The sequence below is a fragment of the Diuraphis noxia genome, unplaced genomic scaffold (assembly GCF_037042655.1).
Source record: "Diuraphis noxia isolate RWA-SAM2 unplaced genomic scaffold, SU_Dnox_SAM2 contig0004, whole genome shotgun sequence".
Classification (NCBI taxonomy): Eukaryota; Metazoa; Arthropoda; class Insecta; order Hemiptera; family Aphididae; genus Diuraphis; species Diuraphis noxia.
Genome location: NW_028301714.1, coordinates 45,045,251 through 45,066,563, shown reverse-complemented (window position 1 = coordinate 45,066,563; position 21,313 = coordinate 45,045,251). Strand labels below are relative to the sequence as shown.

Below are 21,313 nucleotides of genomic sequence, written 5' to 3'. Positions count from 1 at the left end.
TTTTTTAATCACATTAAAGACTTAACGGCTTTGATTTCTATATCATTAGCCTATTTTTCTATTGTAGCCTGTAAGAGTTACGGTTGATACGGTTGGTTAGGACTGTTAGGAGCAATTGTATGTGTTGCAAGGATTTGAAGACTAGAAATTAGAAGCCCAGAGTTGGCAGTCAAAAGCATACCTTAACATTACTGGCGATGGCGATGGTTAAGTGGATTTGTTTCTTAAAAAAATTATAAGTTTTTAATTTAATTTAAATATTCATCTTAAAGGCAGACACTTCTCTGTCCGTTCAGGATCTGCTATATCCAAAATATTCCCGATCTATGCTGGTGTTCCCCAAGGAGCAGTTGCAGCTCCATTACTGTTCAATCTATTCACATCTGATCAACCTACTACTGACTATACCTACTACAACTGGGGACTTTGCCGACTTTAAGGCACTCTTGGCTCTCCACACAAACCCTGAAACTGCCTCAAACTTCATCCAAAACCACCTAAATCCCCTATCAATATGGTATAAAGATTGGGGGATAAAAGTCAATGAAACCAAATCCGTCCATTGTACGTTCACGCTTTGGCAAGCTGTTTGCCCTCCTGTGTACCTTCCACTTCCATCTGCTCAAAACGTTCGCTACCTAGGTCTTCATCTAGACCGCCGGCTAACCTGGGCAACGCATATCCACACAAAACGGCTTGCTCTAAATATTCGGACTCGTCAATTACGCTTTCTCTTAACATCAAAACATCTAAACCTTAAAAATAAACTTCTCTTATACAAACTACTTTTCAAACCAATATGGACATATGGCATCCAATTATGGGGTGCTGCCAAACCCTCCAATATTAATAAAATCCAAACTTTTCAATCAAAATGCCTTCGAAAAATAACTAATGCCCCATTTTATGTCTCTAATGATACTCTCCATAAAGATCTTTCCATCCAAACTGTTAAAGACGTGGCCAAGTCCTTCTACAAACGCATGCACACGAATCTTCACAATCACCGCAATCCCTTGATTTCAGAACTATCTATCCCCACTATTCCAGGTGACCCCAGAAGGTGACTAAAACGAACGTGGTGTCGTGATCTACTTTTAGACTAACCTCCACCAACACATGTCATGAAGTCCCATCAATGGATGGTCTCTTCTCTCATGCCCCCTGTCTGAATTGTTGTAAATAATTGTAATCATCAACCCGTAGTTGTTTTATTACCTTATTATTTCGTCTTTTCTATATTATTCTATTATATTATCACTTGTGCTTATTGTAAACCTTAAATTACAGATTGTACAATTCTCTCGTTTAAAAATAAAAAAATAAAAAAAATATTCATAATTTTTATTTTTAACACTGGACACCTACCTCACATTGACACTAAAAATAGGATTGGAATTTTATAAGGCGTATAATTTCTAAATTCCAGCCCTGCTATCATTTAAAATTAATGGTTATTTAATGAAAAATCTTCTTGATGACAAAAATTAAAAAAACATAATGAATGAAAAGAAATTGAATGAAATAGAGTATTTATAAGAATAGAACAAAAGATTTTTCAAAAAAATATTTTATAACTATTAGCAATATTAGCTTTACTCACGGAGTGGCGATCCAGAGGGGTATGAAGTTGTAACCCCCTTGAAAATTATTCAATGTTTAAATCATTAAATGATCGATCGAAAATTATAAAAAATAAATAAAATAAAATTCAACACAATTTAATGTTATAATTATATTATTAAAACAAGTTTTAAAGTGTACGTACTTATTATATAGTATTTATATGCAATATTTATTAATATCAAAAGAAATTACCGTAGCAAATTATTAATATTTTTATCTAAAAATTAATGGATTGATAAGTGTAGTGTAAAAATAATTAAATAATTGTGTGTATAAAATATTGCAGATATTTAGTGCAGTGAAAAAGATATAATCTATATTATATTATAATTGTTCATAGTTTTTTGATTACATATAATCTAAAATTATAAAAGAATTTTACTGTTGATAAGTATTAAATTCGAGTTTTTGAATCGTAAGAAAAATGTTTAAGAAATAAGCAGATACAACTGCATAAGCAAGAATCACGAACTCGATTAATTTTTTGAAAAGCAAGGATTTCCTATAATAGGACTATAATAGACTAAAAATAAAAACATTAAATAAAACCAAACCAAATCAAATTCTAACGACCAAGTTTTATTAAATTATTTAGTATGTGTATTTAGTTTAGCTGTCGGCGGCGGATGCACGTTGGAAAGTTTAGTGGTGTGATTTTTTTTTAGGCGAAAAATAATATAATAATCAAAACAAAACCAACACCACAGAACACGGTAGTGGTCATGCGATCGCGTCGTTAAAATTGGGTACGAAAAAAGGAAACGCTTGTCACGTGACCTGCGGGGAAACCGCCGATTTTCCCGCTACTACAGGCTCGGTGTGTAGTCAGTTTTCCCGTCCGCTATAGCCGTGCAACACGCGCGCCGCTATACACTCGTCGTCGTGTTCTCGTCCCGTGCAAACATTCGTCCTTCCGCATGAAATAGGATTGTTTAGAGTGTAAAAATCAAAATCATTGTTACTCGAAATCCAAATCTATTGGTTGATGGTCACGGTGTTATATAACAACCACTTACCAATTTTGATTTTGTTACGGTAAGGGACGAGATAATATTAAAACATTAATAACAAACCTAATATAACAATTTTCGCGATTCCGGAATGTTTGTTACGTACCCATAATTTTTGTGTCCAGTGCGTGAAATCGTATATGGCCTACGGGGCCACGTAGACCGCGGCTGCAGCCCGTCTGTGGCGTCAGTGATGGTCGTGGTGGCCACGTAAAGGTAATAATATTCATTTGATTAATCGTCTTTTTGAATGGTAGTGTGACAGGATAATGGATAAAGTGACCAAAACAAAAGAAGCGAAAACAATTAAAATACATAATCTACATTCATATGGTACCCATGGTCAATGTTTTTAACTGAAAAATAACATGGAGTATATTTACTGTATACTATAATATAATATTATAAAAAACTATAAAAGTATACACTAAGTATAAGCAATAGGTACACTGGAAATAAATACAATTTCAATTATTATTGTATTTATTTTGTGTTAACGTAAGTGTTTGAGAAGTTCTTGGTAAAATGTTAATATAACACCAATGGAAGATGTTGCGTCTCTTATAAAATATTTATGTAAATTACTCGATGTAACTAACTAAAATTCACCACTCAGCACTCTCATCATAATTATCACACTTAATGCAGGTACTATTTAGGTATGCACATATTAAGACAATTTATAATCCAACGTAAGAGAATGATTAAACAACAATTTGAACAGAGCAAGTTCACATCAAGTATTACTTAATGTTTTAATTGTAATTGAGTATATTTTGTGTTTTCTATTTGGAGCTAGTCTCGTCTTGTACCTAGACGCCACATACACAAAATTATTTTATTGACGTTCAAAATTCTTTTATTAGATTTTACCTATCTATCTACTGACTTATTGTATCATGTGGAAAATTTAGGGAAGGAATTTGATTTACTTGTTAACGCAATTCAAATACTATTTCAAGAACTGTAAATTTACACTCGTATCGAAAATACAAAAATTACAAAAAAATTAAATATTGGTTATTCGTTCACTATATTATTTGGAATAAATACATTTTTTTAATGAAAAACCGTAAGTGAAACATAACTTTGTTGGTTTTATTCACTGATATAGGTAATACTAGATAATAATATATGATTGGTGAATGGTGATAGTGAACTAATGATTTATAAAAATAATTCTTAAATACAATAATATTAAAAAAGTGAAAGGTTTTTTTTTTGTATAGATTTTACAAATCATAACAGTTTCCAAATGGCCTACAGTTTCTTCGGCTGGTACCGAATTGGTTCCCGAGCTCCAACCCCACATGCCGAATTGGTTCCCGTTTGAAAAAGGTATTTTATTAAGTTAAGCCAAATTGGTTCCCGTTAAATTACGCAAATTTTCCTTCTCAATTTTACAGGCTTAGGACTGTCAACTTAAAAGTAGGCTTGGTTAAAAATGTGCGTTAATGTGTGTTATAAAAAAAAAGATGGAATATATACAATTTTAAATCGTTGATTTGGAAGTCAACTATAGTCAAAATACAAATAATAAAATATAATAAATAGGTACCTACAATTACTTAAAAGCGTTGATTTGCAAATTTGAAACAAACTTTCTTTAAATATTCAATTCACCGATAATTTGCTAAACTGCCAATATATAAATATTAAAGATATTGCCATATTATTGTATATTATACTATAGAGTATAGACTATAGAATATTGCCATGAAGGTACATTTATATTTTATCTAATTTATATTTTGTACCAATTATTAAAAATTAAAAATTACCTGTACGCAAACGGGAACCAATTCGGCTCAACTTAATAAAATACCTTTTTCAAACGGGAACCAATTCAGCCAAACGGGAACCAATTCGGTTACTCCCGTTTCTTCAGGCTCCTTATCGACTTTAATTATAGTACCCAGTAGGTACTGTTGTATTGTGTAGTTATTTCTGTACCTAATGGTTGTTGGTTAGGTGTTATTTAAGCTACCATACGTACCTATGTAGTATGTATGTAGAACTTGATTATCTAACCAGTGATCGAAATGGTAACTGGTAGGAATTTTGAAGTGAATTAGTCATCAATAATTTAAGAGCATCCGTAGTTCTTACCAGAGTCCTTATCTCACCAAACTGTTTTAAGAAGTCCTCGAGGTCTAAACCTCCATCATTTTTTTTCTTTCACACAACTATTTTTTCATAAAAAGTTTATGTTAATAAGGTGTAAAAACAATTTTCCTACTAAGAAAATTGATTATACCTACATATATTATGCCAGCTCAGTAAAAACAAATTGTTATTTATAGCCTCTTATGTGAAGAAAATATATATTTAAAATTCAAAGTTGTTTTATTTTTATATATTTCATTAAAAAGACAAATAAAAACCAATTTATATTAAATATCACCTAAATAAATTTCTTCTTAAGCGTTGCCACGGACTTTGGAGACTAAAATTAAATAAGTCGCATAATCTCACCTTAAATAAGAAGAGGGTCTCCCACTTTAATTACTGCCATTAGCAAAACAATACACTTTACTAGAGGCTTCACTGTTACTGGTTATTAATTTATTATTGCTTTAAAGTGAATGGTATTGAAGTACATAATCTCTTACTGCTTAATACGTAGTCAAGTTTCGATAATTCGATAATTTTATTTGTGTTTGAAATATGAAGGCGTCAGTGCCGTACCCAGGATTTATTTTCTTGGGGGGGGGGGGGAAATATAATATACACATAGTATTTAATGTATTATGCATTCAATACATTAATGTAAATCTAAACGCCTTTTCTTTTTCGACGCAAACATATTTAAAATAGTATCTGTATCAATTTGTATGTCTCTGTGTATAATATTCATAAGTGCTATAACTCGTTTAATCTTGCCTCACCGGTAGAGTTTCTTATTTCTTTATTATCATGGGTATAAACCATAGACCTTAATATACTAAAAGGTCGTCAACATTATTACTATGATATGAACCCATTACGAATTACTAAAAAAAAATATCTTTCTGAGATTTCAGGGGGGGGGGAGGCTTAAGCCCAAAAGCCCACTCACCGGATACGGCACTGGAAGGCATTATACAGTTTACATTTGATTCTGATTTAAAAACTCAATTAGGTATTAAATGTTGTCATAAACGTCTAAATAATCCCATTTGTTTTTTAGTATTTTCATATGTATTTTTCTGGGATTATTTAAAGATTATTCAATAATCAGTCTAATGTAGCCCGAAAAAAGTTTTTCACTTAAAAAATATATATAAATCCGATTATTCTGCAAGACTTAATAGCGTTAAGTAATTTTTGATCGTTGAAATTGTTTGATTATTTATTTTTTCGTATGACCACAGCTCAATGTAACTAGAAATTGTTGTTTGAATTTTGACGCATTATAAATGGACATTTAGATAAGTACAATTAATATGAGTTTTCTTCGTACTAAAATTTGAACGTATTATTTCTTCTTCTGCATAACGTTTAGTAGGTTTGTCCTCTGAAAACGACGAATAATACTTAAATATTTACGTCAATAAAAACTATTTTATGATCATTTTTTTATTAATATCTTTTGTATCGCCTCTATTTATAGGTTATTGCGTCTATAAATATTTTTATCTAATATTTTTCTATAGGTATCTACACTATTTATTGGTAGGTAATATAAACGTAAAAGAACATTTTTTTTTAAGATAACCATGTTATTTATTTACTGATAACTATAATGTGTATAAATTCTAGCTAAAAAATACAATATACACTGCATAAATGATAATTTGTTTACATAAAAATAATAATTTTGCAAATTCAAGAATTCGTCAAAATATTGTGCAAATAAAAAATCAGTTTTTAATTTAATTAGTTTTTAGTACGAAATCTTCGACTAGAGTTAAGATGAAATGTTTTATGTAATAGTAATAGGTACAATAATATTGTTTGTACATTATTTTTACAAAAAATATCCATGACGTATAGTTTTAATTAATTTTATATTGATTGATTTAATTATTTTTGTACAGAGTGATTCACTAAGCATGCTCAATCCTCATTTCCTTTAATATTATGAATTTAGTTTAAAGCTAATGCATGGAATTTTTAAACATGCAGATATACTTAAAGACTAGATTTTAAAATTCTTGAGATTTTTAGCAATACTTAAAGAGTATGGTATGATGGTACAATCTTTTGTTTTTTAAAATGAGAACGCCCCCTACCCCATTTATAATGTTAATTAATTAGTGTATATTTTTGTTTTTTGAATATTATGCAATTAACTTAACTATATAGTTCAAAATTTGAATGAGTAATTTCTCAGTTATCAAAATATTTACAATAAATTTATAAGGATAATAGTCCTTAAAAACGATTTTACAAATACCAATATAAAATAGATATTATATTTATTGCTAAAATTTTTGAATCGTCTTAGATTTCTATATCTTTCCATATTGACCAATTATCCTTATTGCATAATGTTATTTAACAGTTTTTAAGATACTTTAGTAACTTAACTCAAAAACGACTCATTAAAATTGTTGACTTTGAAACGTCATTTATCGAAATTTTCATAGAAGTTTTATACTATCTTCACATTTGAAATATAAAGTTTGAATATCCACAGGAAACGCTTTAAGCAATAAAAAAAATATCCAGTGTTTGGAAATATGGTGCTGACGTATATTTGAAAATTCCTATAGTCAGGTTTTGAATAACTGCGTTGTTGAAGAAAAAGTAAGGTGATTTGATTGCCGAATAATCCTGCTATACGGATTGAATTATCAATAATTTTTAATAAATTACGCAGTATTTAACAACTTATTACAATTGTATTATGTAACTATTCTACTTTTTATCCATAGTTTTTATACTACCAATTCAACCACTAATTGAAACAATAATTTAACCTTACATTTTACTCTCTTATCGCTAGGTACTCTCTTTTTTGATAATGTCACACATTAATTAGATTTTGAACGATTATAGGATAAGTAATAATAGAAGTTAATTTAAAAAATTAATTAGATATAGCTGTATGATCGTGTGACGCTGGGTATATGTACATATATTATTGGGTTTTAACGTATATTTTTTAAATTTCATCTTTAGTTATGACTCAATTCAAAATTAGAGTGGTCTATGATTTTCATAACTATACTTACTAACTATTTTTCAATCTTAATCAATAAAAATTGAATGTTTTATACATTTTTAACTACAAAATAAAATGAATGATTTTGTTATTTTGATAAATTGTATAAAAATTGAATTTAAAATGATTATTAAAAAAAAGTTATGCCTAAGTATGTATATTATTTTTGAATTTAAATTATGAAGATTTATCATGTGTTATATTTTGAAGCTTTTTGACTAGGCGAACACATTCTAGTTAATATTTATAGAAAAACAATTTTAAAAATTTTAAAAATTTTAAATGTCTATAATAATACTCAAAAAAAGTCAAAATATTTTTTAAATATTATCCATATATAGAAATTGATAAAATAGATATTTTTGGTGAAAATGTATGGTTGTTTGTTTTTGGATTTCAACATAATAATAATACCGCTCATTCAAAGAGAAATCGTTAATTTACGGTTATCGGTTGAATATTTATATTTTCGTATAAAACTTCAAACGCTTATAAAAAAATAATGTGTTTTTTCGATTTTTATTTTATTTGAGGTAGAAAAACTTATGAAGAAACTTGTGTTAAATTTTCAAACTTTTTAACCAAACTAAATAAGATAGAACCGAAACTTATAGAAAAAAAAATAAAAAAATTTGAAAATTTGATGTATAAATAAATAACTCAAATCTAGTCAATTTAATTTGAAAATTTTATATTGTATAGAAAATGGTTTTATAAAAATGAATGTCTTAAGTCCTATTATATCAGACTATATTGGTATGTATATCTTCTCCTTTGCGTCTTCAATAGTTTTTGATTGGTTTACAGAAGTTTTCCATGCTTCCCTATTGTAACTTAATTCCTTTAGTTCTTTATAGCTATCCATTCCTATGTCAATGGTGATTTGTTTCATGTATTCCATCTTTGGCCTTCCTCTTCCAATATAGCCTTCTACGTCGTCTTCTTTAACAGTTTTCGTTAAACTATGATGGCGACCATGGCGTAGTATGTATCTTATCATTTTTTCTCTATTATAATATCATATTATTAGGTATTTAAATTATACAATATTATATGATGGAAGTGTAATATTTGCATACTTAATATTGTTGTGCCTATAACTACATATGAATAGGTAGGTATACGTGTTATCTCGATTGAAGTAAACTATCGTACGATGTTCCAAAATTGACGATGTTTACAGTTTACACTAATACAAATAATCTTTCAAATAATTTTAATCATTAAATAATAACGTGTATAGTAGTTGAGTTTGACACAAGTTATAAACAAGCGTTTATCCTCAGAAGTTCTTGAAGTGATTTACTGCAACGTATCACAGCGGCCATCACAATCGGACCTAGACGTCACATCAAGATTTACTATCAGCTTTCATATAGTATCTCTCACCATACTCGTGACAAATTATTAATTATAGACACTATACATTATATCAGCGGTTACAACCTTTTTAGCCGGCAAAACCCTTCTGTTTGTACACATTTTGTTAGGTGCCTTTCTGTTTATCACGAGGAACGTGATAAAAATAAACACTAGGTTTCATTCATAACTGATTTAAATAATTTTATCGAACATATTATTAACAAATTATAATTTTATAGTTGAAAGTAAAAAGAAAAAATACTGCTTTAATCGTAAAAAACTAATAATTAATAAGATATTATATGAGGCTGCTTATTTTTGGAAAGTTTGACAATATCTGGTTAAATTTAATTTGAGACAACTGGATACAGAGGTTAGGTTCTACATTAAGGCAGTTGCGGTATTTGGTTTTAGTAGTCGTATAGGCTGAAAATCCTGCCTTGCATAAATAAGTGGTAGCAAAGGGTAGGAGTATTTTAATGAACGTCGCCAATTAGAGGAAGTCGTGCGTTATACACGCAGATAACATTGTTGAAAGTTATCTAAATTTATGTGGTCATTTTTATCTATTATCAAATTATTCGACACATTTTTTTCATTCTTAGATGAGCCGTGGTGCCCCTTGAATGAGCTCGTGGTGCCATAAGGCCACCGCGGTGCACAGGTTGAGAATACTGCTGCACTATATTATATAAGTACGCACATTAAACAGCCTGATAAAACACGTTAATACGAACGAATCATAATACTCATAAATGGAGCTGCAAAGCTTATTTTTTGGATAAATTATGTATGAAGAAACGGAACAAAATAATAAGCGATATTAGGTTTTTAAATACTATTTTTTTTTTCATATTAATATTTTTATTTATTTATAGATATGCTAGCCATAATGTGATTAGTAATATAGTATTTTAATCGGTATAAATTAAGTGTAAAAATAGTGTCATAAAATATCAAGGTCTTAGAAAATGTATACTTTGTATATCCGAGAAAAGAGTCAAAGAAATTGGTAAGTCACGAGTCACGTGTAACTTAAACAATAGGCAGGTGAATTACTATCACAATATTTGTGTCACGAAGAAGAATAAAAATGTTTAATAAAAAAACAATAATACATTTGTAATATTGCATTAATTTTGAGTTTTGAATAAAAGCGTAAAATAATCTATTTTCTAAGATACGAGTATGATTTATTTTCCTAACAATTTGCTGAAATTATTGTCAATAACGCAGTGCTAGTGAATATGACCACGAAGAGCAATATTGTATACACTTATATGGTAGAAAAAATATATATGGATGTAAAATACAATATTCATCTGTTACGACTTGCGAGGCAATAATGTGTGCTCATATATAATTTATGTGTTATCTCTGAACAAAGACCGCAGAGGATAATAATAAAATCTCGTGACACTATTATTGGAAATATAGACAACAGTTCCTGCTGCAATAAATGATACGTAGACGGTGTGGGCCTGTTATATTATTGATGTGTGGCGTCGTCTAGGACTCGGTTTTGAAGGTTAGGAATGAATATATATATATAATATATGATATTATATATACCTACTGAGTAAACTTTTTGTGCGATTCTTTGACGTTTTTAACTTTGTTTGTATTTTACACAACGTGACATATACCTAGGTATCTACCTAGGTAGATGTATTTTTTTCCTCGTAACCCTCGATTATCAGAGACCAATTGGTTATTTTACAGAAACGATTGTTTAGTTCGGGTCGTTTTGACTTCTGACAGTAGTGTATTTACCCATAATACCCAATAGTTGATATGTATTGGGAAACCACGTGAAAATTATTGTCGGGTTCTCTGTAACTAAAGAATATTTCACAAATTTTAATTCCACTCAGCAACTATATATCAACTTGGGTATGAGTGTATAATTTATACTACTTATAGGTTACCTACTATTATATGGTCGTATGAACGTACTCGTATTTTATATTCTTTATTTTCAAATGTTTTCATGCAAATACGTTTGATAAAGGTAAACATAATTATCGATATTTCTGTCGACAATTTATTTACATACATACATACCTACCTATTACTTACAAACTGTTCTGTAAAATAATATTGAAATATTGTACAATGGTAAAAATTCTGAGTAAAATTTAGAAAATAAGAAAATGTGTAAAAGTCTTCTTTTCTACACTAATATTACAAGAGGAAACAATAACGCTACACATTCAACTTTCAATTATACACAGTATGTTATGCACTTATAATTTCAGACAAATCATAGAATTTATTAACATATTGCGTATTTAATATTTTAATTTAATTCCATGATATTTATTTGATTAGGTGTTTAACATATATCTAAACCGTATTACTATATTATGTATAGCCAGTAATTATATAAATGAATTTTTAATTGCTTGAATATTCGTTATAAAATAAATAGGTTTAAAAAAATTATAAGAACGTACATCATGACAATTTTTACATACAAATTTTGTTGGTTTTATGAAAATAAATATTTTAAATACTTACCTAAACAATTTGAAATACAATGTAGTGAATGTTGTAACCAAGTATTTGAAAAACTATACGCGTGTCTGGATATAATTGTTATAGGCCAGAGCAGTAATAAATAATAATTATAAAAATCTGTAGGTATATTTTTGATAATTTCAAGTGTGTTACTTTCCAGTCAGTCCAGTAGTTCAAGTTCATATGTGCACGAATGATGAAATGAAATAAAACAAATCAATATTTATAAAATTAGGCATTGCATGGAAGCAAATAGTTTTATTTATACTTACGTCAAACAAACGCAAAGAAACTTACTCTAACTACCGTCTACCATCATAATATATAACATGTACCTAAACTAATAAGTCCTCGGGGATTTTTATTCCAGAATGGGATATGCTACCTACTTAATTATAATACTGAAAATATATTGTTTTAGTGGTTTTGTTAGTGAATGTATAGGATTAGAATACTGTACATACTTTTAGTATAAAGTAGGCGCATACATAATATTGTTCAACGATATACCCAATTGTAGAGTATCTGATAATTTATATAATATATAGACTAGGTATAATAACATAACATTTAATGGATTCTAAATAATGTTGGTTGGCGGGGCCTTACTTAAACACTATTGATTATTTATTTATTGTTTTTTAAAATCATGCAATTAATTTGTATACGTTTATTAGGTTGGAAGGTTATGCACTTGTAAATTTGGTTATAATGAATAATTTTAATACGCATCCATACAGATACAATAGTTTTGATGAAATTATATTATACAAATTCTAATGGAAATCTAAATGAGGAACTGAAGTTTGTGTTGAGTATGTTTATTTTATTTTTCAAACCTAAAGTACTTAAAAGTACTTAAAAACGAATAGAAATTAAATATCTCGAAATTGTGGCTTTATATTATTATGTATATACTTATATAATATAATATATTGATATTTGGCGTTGGCCATTTGGGTAGGTATTGAAATCTGATGTGATACAGCATTGATCATAAGTTGTGAACATTGAATATTAATTTAAATGTATTTAAGCTTTAGCATTTATATATACATTTTATTATTAGGTACATATTTGCATTTGAAAGTTTTAATATAGAAGTACCTACATATAACTGTATAAAACTGTACCTAAGTAATCATCCAAGATATAAAATTTTCATGGATTATTAATTTAAGTATTAATAGCGTAAAATTGTTTAATCAGTTGGATAAGAAACAGTTACCCGTGGTGTTGGGCATTCGTATAGTTTATTGTTCACCTTGGACTTAAGAGTAAAAAGCGGTTTATATTATTAATACGAATTTCAAAGTTCTTATGAATAAAAGAGTTTGAAAAATATTTTATACTTTCAGAAGATATCTAGTAAACTTTTAATGAGCTAAATGTTTTATATAAAATAAAAATAAAAATGAATAGGAAGTAAACAACCTGCGACTAACAAAAATTATGATAGAAAAATGTTCAAATATGAAATTTAACAACGTATATAAAATATCATTGTAAAAATTTAAATATAAATATAATAATTTACTATAACATATGTATTTTAAATTTTATGCACTCCGAGTTATTATATTTTAGAGAGTCATAATTACATTAAAAAATCTATAGATGTTCGGTAACTGGATAATCTTGGTGTCAAGATACCTACTAGTATATTTTTGGTTTAATCTCAATAATATTATAGTTTTTAAACTTTACTGGATTATACCGTATGGCGTATGCCACACATTGCGTAGCTTGATCGGTAGCCGTGTGACTTAATACCTGCAGAACGTGTGACTTAATACCTGTAGACTACAGTTTGCAGATACTGTCATATGGATTCATAAATGGTGTTTCACTATGTCCATTGACCATAAGTACTATGATATTCGAATAAATTCGTTTGAAATAATAGTACTTGTACTCAGAAAATATTTTTGAATAATGAATAGAATTACTGGTTACAACCATAATATTCATATGGGGAAAACTTCGGTTTTTAGCGGACGACTGAATAATTATTAAACATTTTACAGTATACAATTTTCAATACACGATCTATACCTATAAGGGGCACAAATAGTGTATAATAGTATGTATTTATGTGCAAATAGGATGATATATAATTATATATACTTATATTAATTAACCACGTTTATGAAATAATAATAAGAAATAAGGAGGTAAGTTCATAATATTTTCAAGATGAGTTTTGATGTGAGCAGTCCATTAATGACACTCACGGTTGACTTTTATTATTAATATAATAATTATTTTTTTTTTACCAGCTTAAAGACCAAAAGCCCATAAACTACTAGCGCTTGTATAAAGTGTATTATTGTTTTTAGTCTTTATATATAGTGTTTACATTTGTTATTTATGCAGTATATAAAATTAATTATTTATAATGGATTTCGTTCTGGGTAGATACTTATTTATATTATCTTCATTATTCAAGAATTAAAAATAAACAAAATATTGTAGAATAACTTTTAATTTTTAATTTAGTAATATTTATAACTGAATTTAGTATTTATCTTTGATAAATTTATTTATTCAACGATTTGTTTTTATTAATTCATTACATTGATAGGTATCTTCCCATAAACAGCATACCTACCTAGTATTGTTAATTGTTATTGATTAATAATTGCTGTACTGTATAATAATTTTTTATATGATTATTGTTTATAACTTATAATAATTATACTCCCCTCCAATAAAATATGTCTTAATAAATAAAATTATACAATAATCTGCAGTTATTTTTTAATAAAATAAAATAAAATACATTTATCAGTAATTTTTAACTTACATGTTTAATTTAGTTAATTTTAAAATTGAATAATATGAAATTCCTTCTTTTATTCTTCAACCGTGTTACTTTCAAGATTTTTCTTATAAGAATAAAACTAAATTTATATTAATAGTATGAGAAATTTACATTTTAATCTGATTTAATAAATGAATACAATATGTTTGTATACAAAGTAATGTTTTTTTCAAGTTATTAAAATACATCTAAAAAAAAGTATATACAACTTTATACAATGTGCTATATAATATTTTTCACTAGTAAGCTAATCAAATAGTTTTTTATTGTTAAATTTGCATGATTAAAATGTTATTTTGTTTTATTAAAGTACATAATTTTCACTTAAATATATATAATATACTTTCTTAGTTTTTACAGAGAAAAATCGTGCGGTGAATTAATTACGTTCCGGCTTATTAACATAAAAAATATTCATATAATGTTGTGTATAGTTTAAACTATAAATTGTATAAATGGTAAGAATAAGGAGTCCACAATCATATTTGATGTGTACACTGGTGTATCTCCACGTGTGAATTTTATCACAAGTTTCATATCAATATTGTATCCTATACAGTTATACTATATCTATATACATATATTATAGATGCATACAGGATGATTCCGATGATTTACCGAGAGCGGTCACCCCCATTTTTAATTTAATGATGAATTTGTTAAAATTATTACTTTGGAATTTTTAAGTTTAGGTACTTACTTAAGGACCATATTTTTAAAAATGTATATATTTTTTTATTATTCGACTGTGACGGTACAAACTTATTTTTTCCAATGTAAACCCTTTATACTGTTTTAGATGATTTGTAATTTTAACGAGAATAAAATTTAACTAAAAAAGTTTTTAAAAAAAAATTAACTTTTTGAGTATAGTTATGTCTACCTTTGACAAATAACAATGATTAATAATTAATTAATACTGTATCCAAAACACAGTATAAAAACAATTTTGTTTTTAGATATTTTGAGTTTAAATTCGAACGAAATTAGATATTTAAACGAAAAATAACATATTTTCTCTCAAAAGTATACCAACTGTCCAACTAGTTCCAATTATCTATCAGAAAATGTATTATTTAGCTATTTTATTACAATTTTTAGTTTCGACATCCTTATATTTTAGTACATAATATAATATAATAATATGATTTGTTAGAATTCTAACTAGGTATCTATATAAACAAATCGAGATATAATTTACAAACATTTCTCTTTAGGTTTCAATAAAGTATACTTTGAATAATAATAACTAATACTTTAAATAATACTACAAACTGAGTCTAAAAACTAATTTACACTGAGGTAAGGTAATTACTAAACCGATTATCCACCTCCATTCACTGCAGTACATCAGCTTATTTGATTATTTTATATGTAATTATTCGTGTTATAAAGTATGAATATTTATATGAGTAGTATTATTTGTACGATGTTGGTACCTATATAGTCCTATATTCTTAAATTCATGTTGAAAAATATAAAATTGTACAAAATGTTTTATAATTCACTTTAAATTTAAATCCCTATACCTATAATAAAGAACATAAAATTATATAAAAAATATCATATATAATTATGTTATTATTGTTGATGAACAGATGAAAGTTGACACAATTATATTATTAATTGTTGCGCCAGAATAATTCATACGAATTATGTAGTCAACTACTCTGACTCGCATCACTAGTCTCGAGGTGGGTGACCAAAATACGAAACATAATATAACGCAAATGTATAGTATAATAATGTGAATCTATTGGACAATATATGAATACCTATAAAATACAATGATAAATGCGGGCGCCCAAAATTGGTAATAATATATAACACAAATAAATAATATTATAATAAATAATATGATCAATCGATCAATATGTAAACAAAACAATAATTAAAATACGATAATATAAATTGATAGTAGAAATGATAATGGAAATGATAATAGTCGATCACCCGGTAAGACGATGAAGTGGACTGGACGGTCACTGGCATGGACTGCAGTGCTGCCTCCTGGAACCGTTTGACACGAATACTACAATGTTCCCACGACGGCGACGTGAAACGACGGGCCCTCCAAACTTCAACGGGGAATCCCGCGTTAACCACCCGACGCTCGTCCGCGTCAGCAAAACAACATGGCAACCCGCACCTGACAATCGAAACAATAGTTCGGTTGCGGTAGTGGGTTCCCCACAAACAATGTGGTACGGAACGGGCGTTCACGCCGCCAAAACCGACACACGACGTAATGACACACGACGGTGTCGTCAATTTGCACAATTAATGTGGTTACGCGAACACCGAACGGCCGCGCGATCAGCGCCGACACTTACGCCCGTCACAAGAGGGCCCAAAACAATGGAGGTAACGGACAAGTCACCGACACACCGACAACGAACCCGTAATGGCGCACCCACGACGATCGAAGACGCCAAAATCCGTCCGAACAGGACGACGCGTAGAACAGACCGGCGTAGGCACTCGTGCACCACAACACAACACAGCACGCACCGGTCGCGAGAGGCGAGACGAGAAGTTTCTCGTAGACTGGCTGGTGCGTATATTATTACGCGCCGCGACCGTCCAAGCTGCGATTACGACGACGATAGTTGATAAAGATCGTCAAAACCTGTAGTAATCTGGCTGGACTCTGGACTCTGTATTGCCGTCGGTGCAAATCGTCGGGCACGAAATTGCGGCTCAAACATCCTCCCCCCCATGGGAGGCTCAGGCTCCCATAGAAATCGAACGGATTGGATTGAATGGGCTGCAGCGACGTCTTGAGATGATGCATGACCGGAGTGATACTAATTATCATTTCATTTTACAAAAGGAAAAGGAACATGTTGAATATAAAATTACAAATAATACACAATAATCGAATGAAGATACATAAATGTTAAAACCAATGACACATATGGTGCCCACACATTAGATATGAAGTCAGAGTAGCTAGTGATTAAATAATTGATAAGTGGTAGTTTATTTGAGAATATATAAAAATTAGAACTGGAAGCTATGTTTTGGGGATAAGCATTCAATCAACGATCAATTTTGTGAGGTTGTTAAGAATTCGAAACGCTAGTGGGTGGGTAATACCACTACTTTAGCCACCGGTCGAGTGATATGGCCGTTGCACGTCAACACCCGTACGACACGTACAACACCGTCGTTGCCAGGTAACAGTTCAAGGATACGTCCGAGACGCCATTCCAGTGGTGGAGATTGGTTATCGATTATAACTACCATGTCGTTGACCTTGACGTTGGGTGCTTCAGTAGTCCATTTCGATCTCCCTTGAAGCGACGTCAGATATTCGGTTGACCAACGTCGCCAGAATGCCTGATGGCATTGGTCAAGAAGCTTCCAACGTTGAGTTAAACTGACGCGTGACTCAAACGATACTCGGGGAGGTACAGCCAACAACGGTTGCCCGATTAGGAAATGTCCAGGAGACAAATATTCAAGGTCAGCGGGGTCCGTGGTTAATGGGGTCAATGGTCTCGAATTGAGTACTGCCTCAACACGCGTAAGTAAGGTAGTGAATTCCTCGTACGTGAGTACATGGGTACCCATGGTACGGATCAACAATCGTTTCGTTGACCGGACCGCTGCCTCCCATAGGCCACCGAAATGCGGTGCACTTGGGGGGTTAAAATGCCATTGACACGATGTGCGCGCTTGAGAAATGGTGCGTTGACCGTCTGGACTGTTGATCAGTAACTGAAGTTGCTTGTCCGCGCCAACAAAGTTCGTGCCGCAGTCCGAAAATATTTCTGACGGTAAGCCTCGTCGCGCAACAAACCGGTCAAAGGCGGCAAGGAATGCTTCAGTGGACAGCCCTGTAACCACTTCTAAATGGACAGCTTTAACCGACAAACATACAAAGACGGCGATCCACACTTTATATACTCGAGATTTTCGAAGTTGCACTTCACGCATTTGAAGTGGGCCGGCGTAATCAACCCCTACCCTCGCGAACGGCCTACTTTGCTGAACTCGTGCGGCTGGCAAATCTGCCATTATAGGTTGCGGCGGTTTCGCATCAAAACGCACGCAGACCGGACATGCGCGTGTGACGGTGTGTAACACAGATTTGATTGACACAATCCAGAAATCACGCGATATAAGGGCCGTCATTATTCGCGGACCAGCATGACACGTAATTTTATGCCATCGGCGGCATATTAACAACGACAAATGCGATTGTTTCGCTAATAACATGGGGTGTTTACTACCATAATTTAAATGTGAATGGCGCAATCGCCCACCAACGCGAATCACCCCAGATGGGTCTAGGAACGGACGTAGTCGTGATAGGTGTTTCGATGACACACGTGCTGACGTCAATAGTTCGTGTGCTAAAGTTTTATAGAAACATCGTTGAGACATGATGACCAGCTTGCTGATGGAGTCCTCGAGTTCGGTGCGCTGTAGTGCCCCAATGGCAGGCCGAGGGTGTTTCTTACATGCTTGAAGAAAACGATAAATGTAGGCAACTACGCGGACCAGCCGGTCATATGATGAGAAACTGTCATACCATTCTGATGGCTGTTCAGTGCTGAGCACTAGAGCTACAGGCCGCGTCTCAGGTAGTTCGGGTATCGGGATCGACGGTACAGTCAAGTCCCAGCTCGCCGCGTCATCGTGGAGGAACCGAGGACCTTGCCAATATAGCGATAGACTAGATAACACCGAAGGTAAGACGCCGCGCGAGGCACAATCTGCGGGGTTTTCTTCCGACTTTATGTGGAGCCATCGACAGTCAGGCATTAGAGTAATGATTTGATGGACGCGATTGGAAACGTATACCTTAAACGACGTATGTGGATTTTTCAACCAAGACAATACGATGGCTGAATCACTCCATGCGTACAAATCGACGATGTTTAAATACGATTTAAGGGTTGCCCGTATTCGACTCATCCATCGAGATAGCAATAACGCGGCGTTCAGCTCCAACCGCGGAATCGACAAGGGTTTTATCGGCGCCAGCTTCGTTTTTGTCCCGACGAGAAAAATGTTGCTAGAATCAGAATCATGCTCTAACATCTTTATGTATAAAACTGCAGCGTAACCGTGCTGTGAGGCATCGCAAAATCCCAATAGTTGACACGGCGATCCACGACGGGAATTGAAATGACGAGGTACCTTCAGGTCGTTAAGGGATGGCAGGTCTGATACAAACGATTCCCAATCCCGCGAGATGTCATCCGGAAGGGGGTCATCCCATGATGCCTTCGCCGACCATGTGCGCTGCATAATGCATTTCCCGTGAAAGATTGCGGGTGCAAACAGTCCTAAAGGATCGTAAATCCTCGCGATCATGGACAGCAATCCTCTTTTCGTGCAAATGATCGGCAACAAATTAGGACGAAGGGCACACGAAAACGAATCGTTGGTCGGATGCCACTGAAGGCCGAGTACTTTTATACCGCTGTCATCTGCGGCGTCAAACGAATGTGGATAATTTACACAATGGTCGGCAGGCACGGCGGTTAACACGTCGGGTTCGTTACTGGACCATTTTTTTAATTCTAGCCCCGCGCGATTCAGAATTGAAATTAGGCTGGATTGGAATTTTAAAACATCGGTAGTGGAATCAGCGCCAGCACACACATCATCGACGTATGTCTGGTTTAGCAACGCGTCACGAACGTCGTCATAATCAGTGCAATCATTAACGGCGATTGCCTTAAGGACGCGAAGTGCTAGAAATGGGGCACAGTTTGTCCCGTATGTCACTGTATCAAGTTCATACTCAACGAGTTTTTCGAACGGAGACGACCGCCAAAACACGTGCTGGAGTGTACGGTACTCCGGTAGGACCAATATTTGGCGGTACATTTTACATATATCTGCCGTAAAAACTATCTTTGGTACACGAAAACGGGTCAGTACATCGACGATGTCTTGTTGTAATTTGGGGCCCTGCAATAGACATTCGTTTAATGACAAACTTCGAGATCCCTTCGCAGACGCGTCAAATACGACGCGGATCTTGTTGTCGCCATCTGCAGGTCGATATACGGCGTGGTGCGGTATGAAGTATGTCCCGGGTGTTTTTGCCACCGACATATGACCTAGTGATAAGTATTCGGACATGAAATTGGAATATAACTCTCGTAGTTTGGAGTCCTTCGACAGTCGTTTCTCGAGATTTTCAAAGCGTTTGATCGCGTGTTCACGGGAACCTGGAAAACTTAGCGAAGACAAGGCTGTGCGCGTCGGTAATGGCACGGCGAATCGTCCAGACGGCAGTCGCTTGTGTTCCGCTACAAATACTTCTTCACAACGGCCATCATCCGTGAACGAAGGCGGCGGCATCGCGGGTTCCTCAGCACGCCAAAAATTCTCGATTAAATCTTGAATTGAGACGGTTAATGACACAGGGAGCGATGCGTGACACTCGACATAAGTTTGGAGCACCGGCCCGATCAGAATCCATCCGTTCGATTTCTATGGGAGCCTGAGCCTCCCATGGGGGGGAGGATGTTTGAGCCGCAATTTCGTGCCCGACGATTTGCACCGACGGCAATACAGAGTCCAGAGTCCAGCCAGATTACTACAGGTTTTGACGATCTTTATCTTCTGCTGTCTCGACCATGTTGACTGTTGTCTGAATATGACGCGAAATCAACGGAGAAAATTGGCAACAATCGACCGAAGACAAGGAGACAATAACTAACGGGACAAATTAGGTACCTATCACGATCCAGGTATAACCTATTGAAATGCGCGCTGTTATATATAAATACACAAAATTAATAATAATAAACCCAGAGAATAATAATAAATATTAATTAGACAAACAATAATTTG

At 32.3% G+C, this 21,313-nt stretch overlaps 2 protein-coding genes across 4 annotated transcripts in view; one reads left to right on the top strand and one right to left on the bottom strand.

Annotated features, from left to right (window-relative positions):
- The first annotated feature begins 2,441 nt into the window (after positions 1 to 2,441).
- LOC107163142 (uncharacterized) overlaps positions 2,442 to 21,313 on the top strand; it is a 61,648-nt gene continuing 42,776 nt past the window's right edge. For 2 of the 3 annotated variants that reach the window (XR_001506003.2, XM_015510398.2), the window contains exon 1: positions 2,442 to 2,852. The gene's annotated coding sequence lies outside the window, so the exon portion shown is untranslated. The remainder of the gene's footprint in view (positions 2,853 to 21,313) is intronic. The other variant, XM_089225801.1, reaches the window with a different exon arrangement.
- Positions 17,573 to 20,818, bottom strand: LOC149056112 (uncharacterized). Its single transcript, XM_089227016.1, has one exon. It carries the CDS (start codon positions 20,816 to 20,818, stop codon positions 17,573 to 17,575), a length of 3,246 nt encoding a protein of 1,081 aa, XP_089083142.1.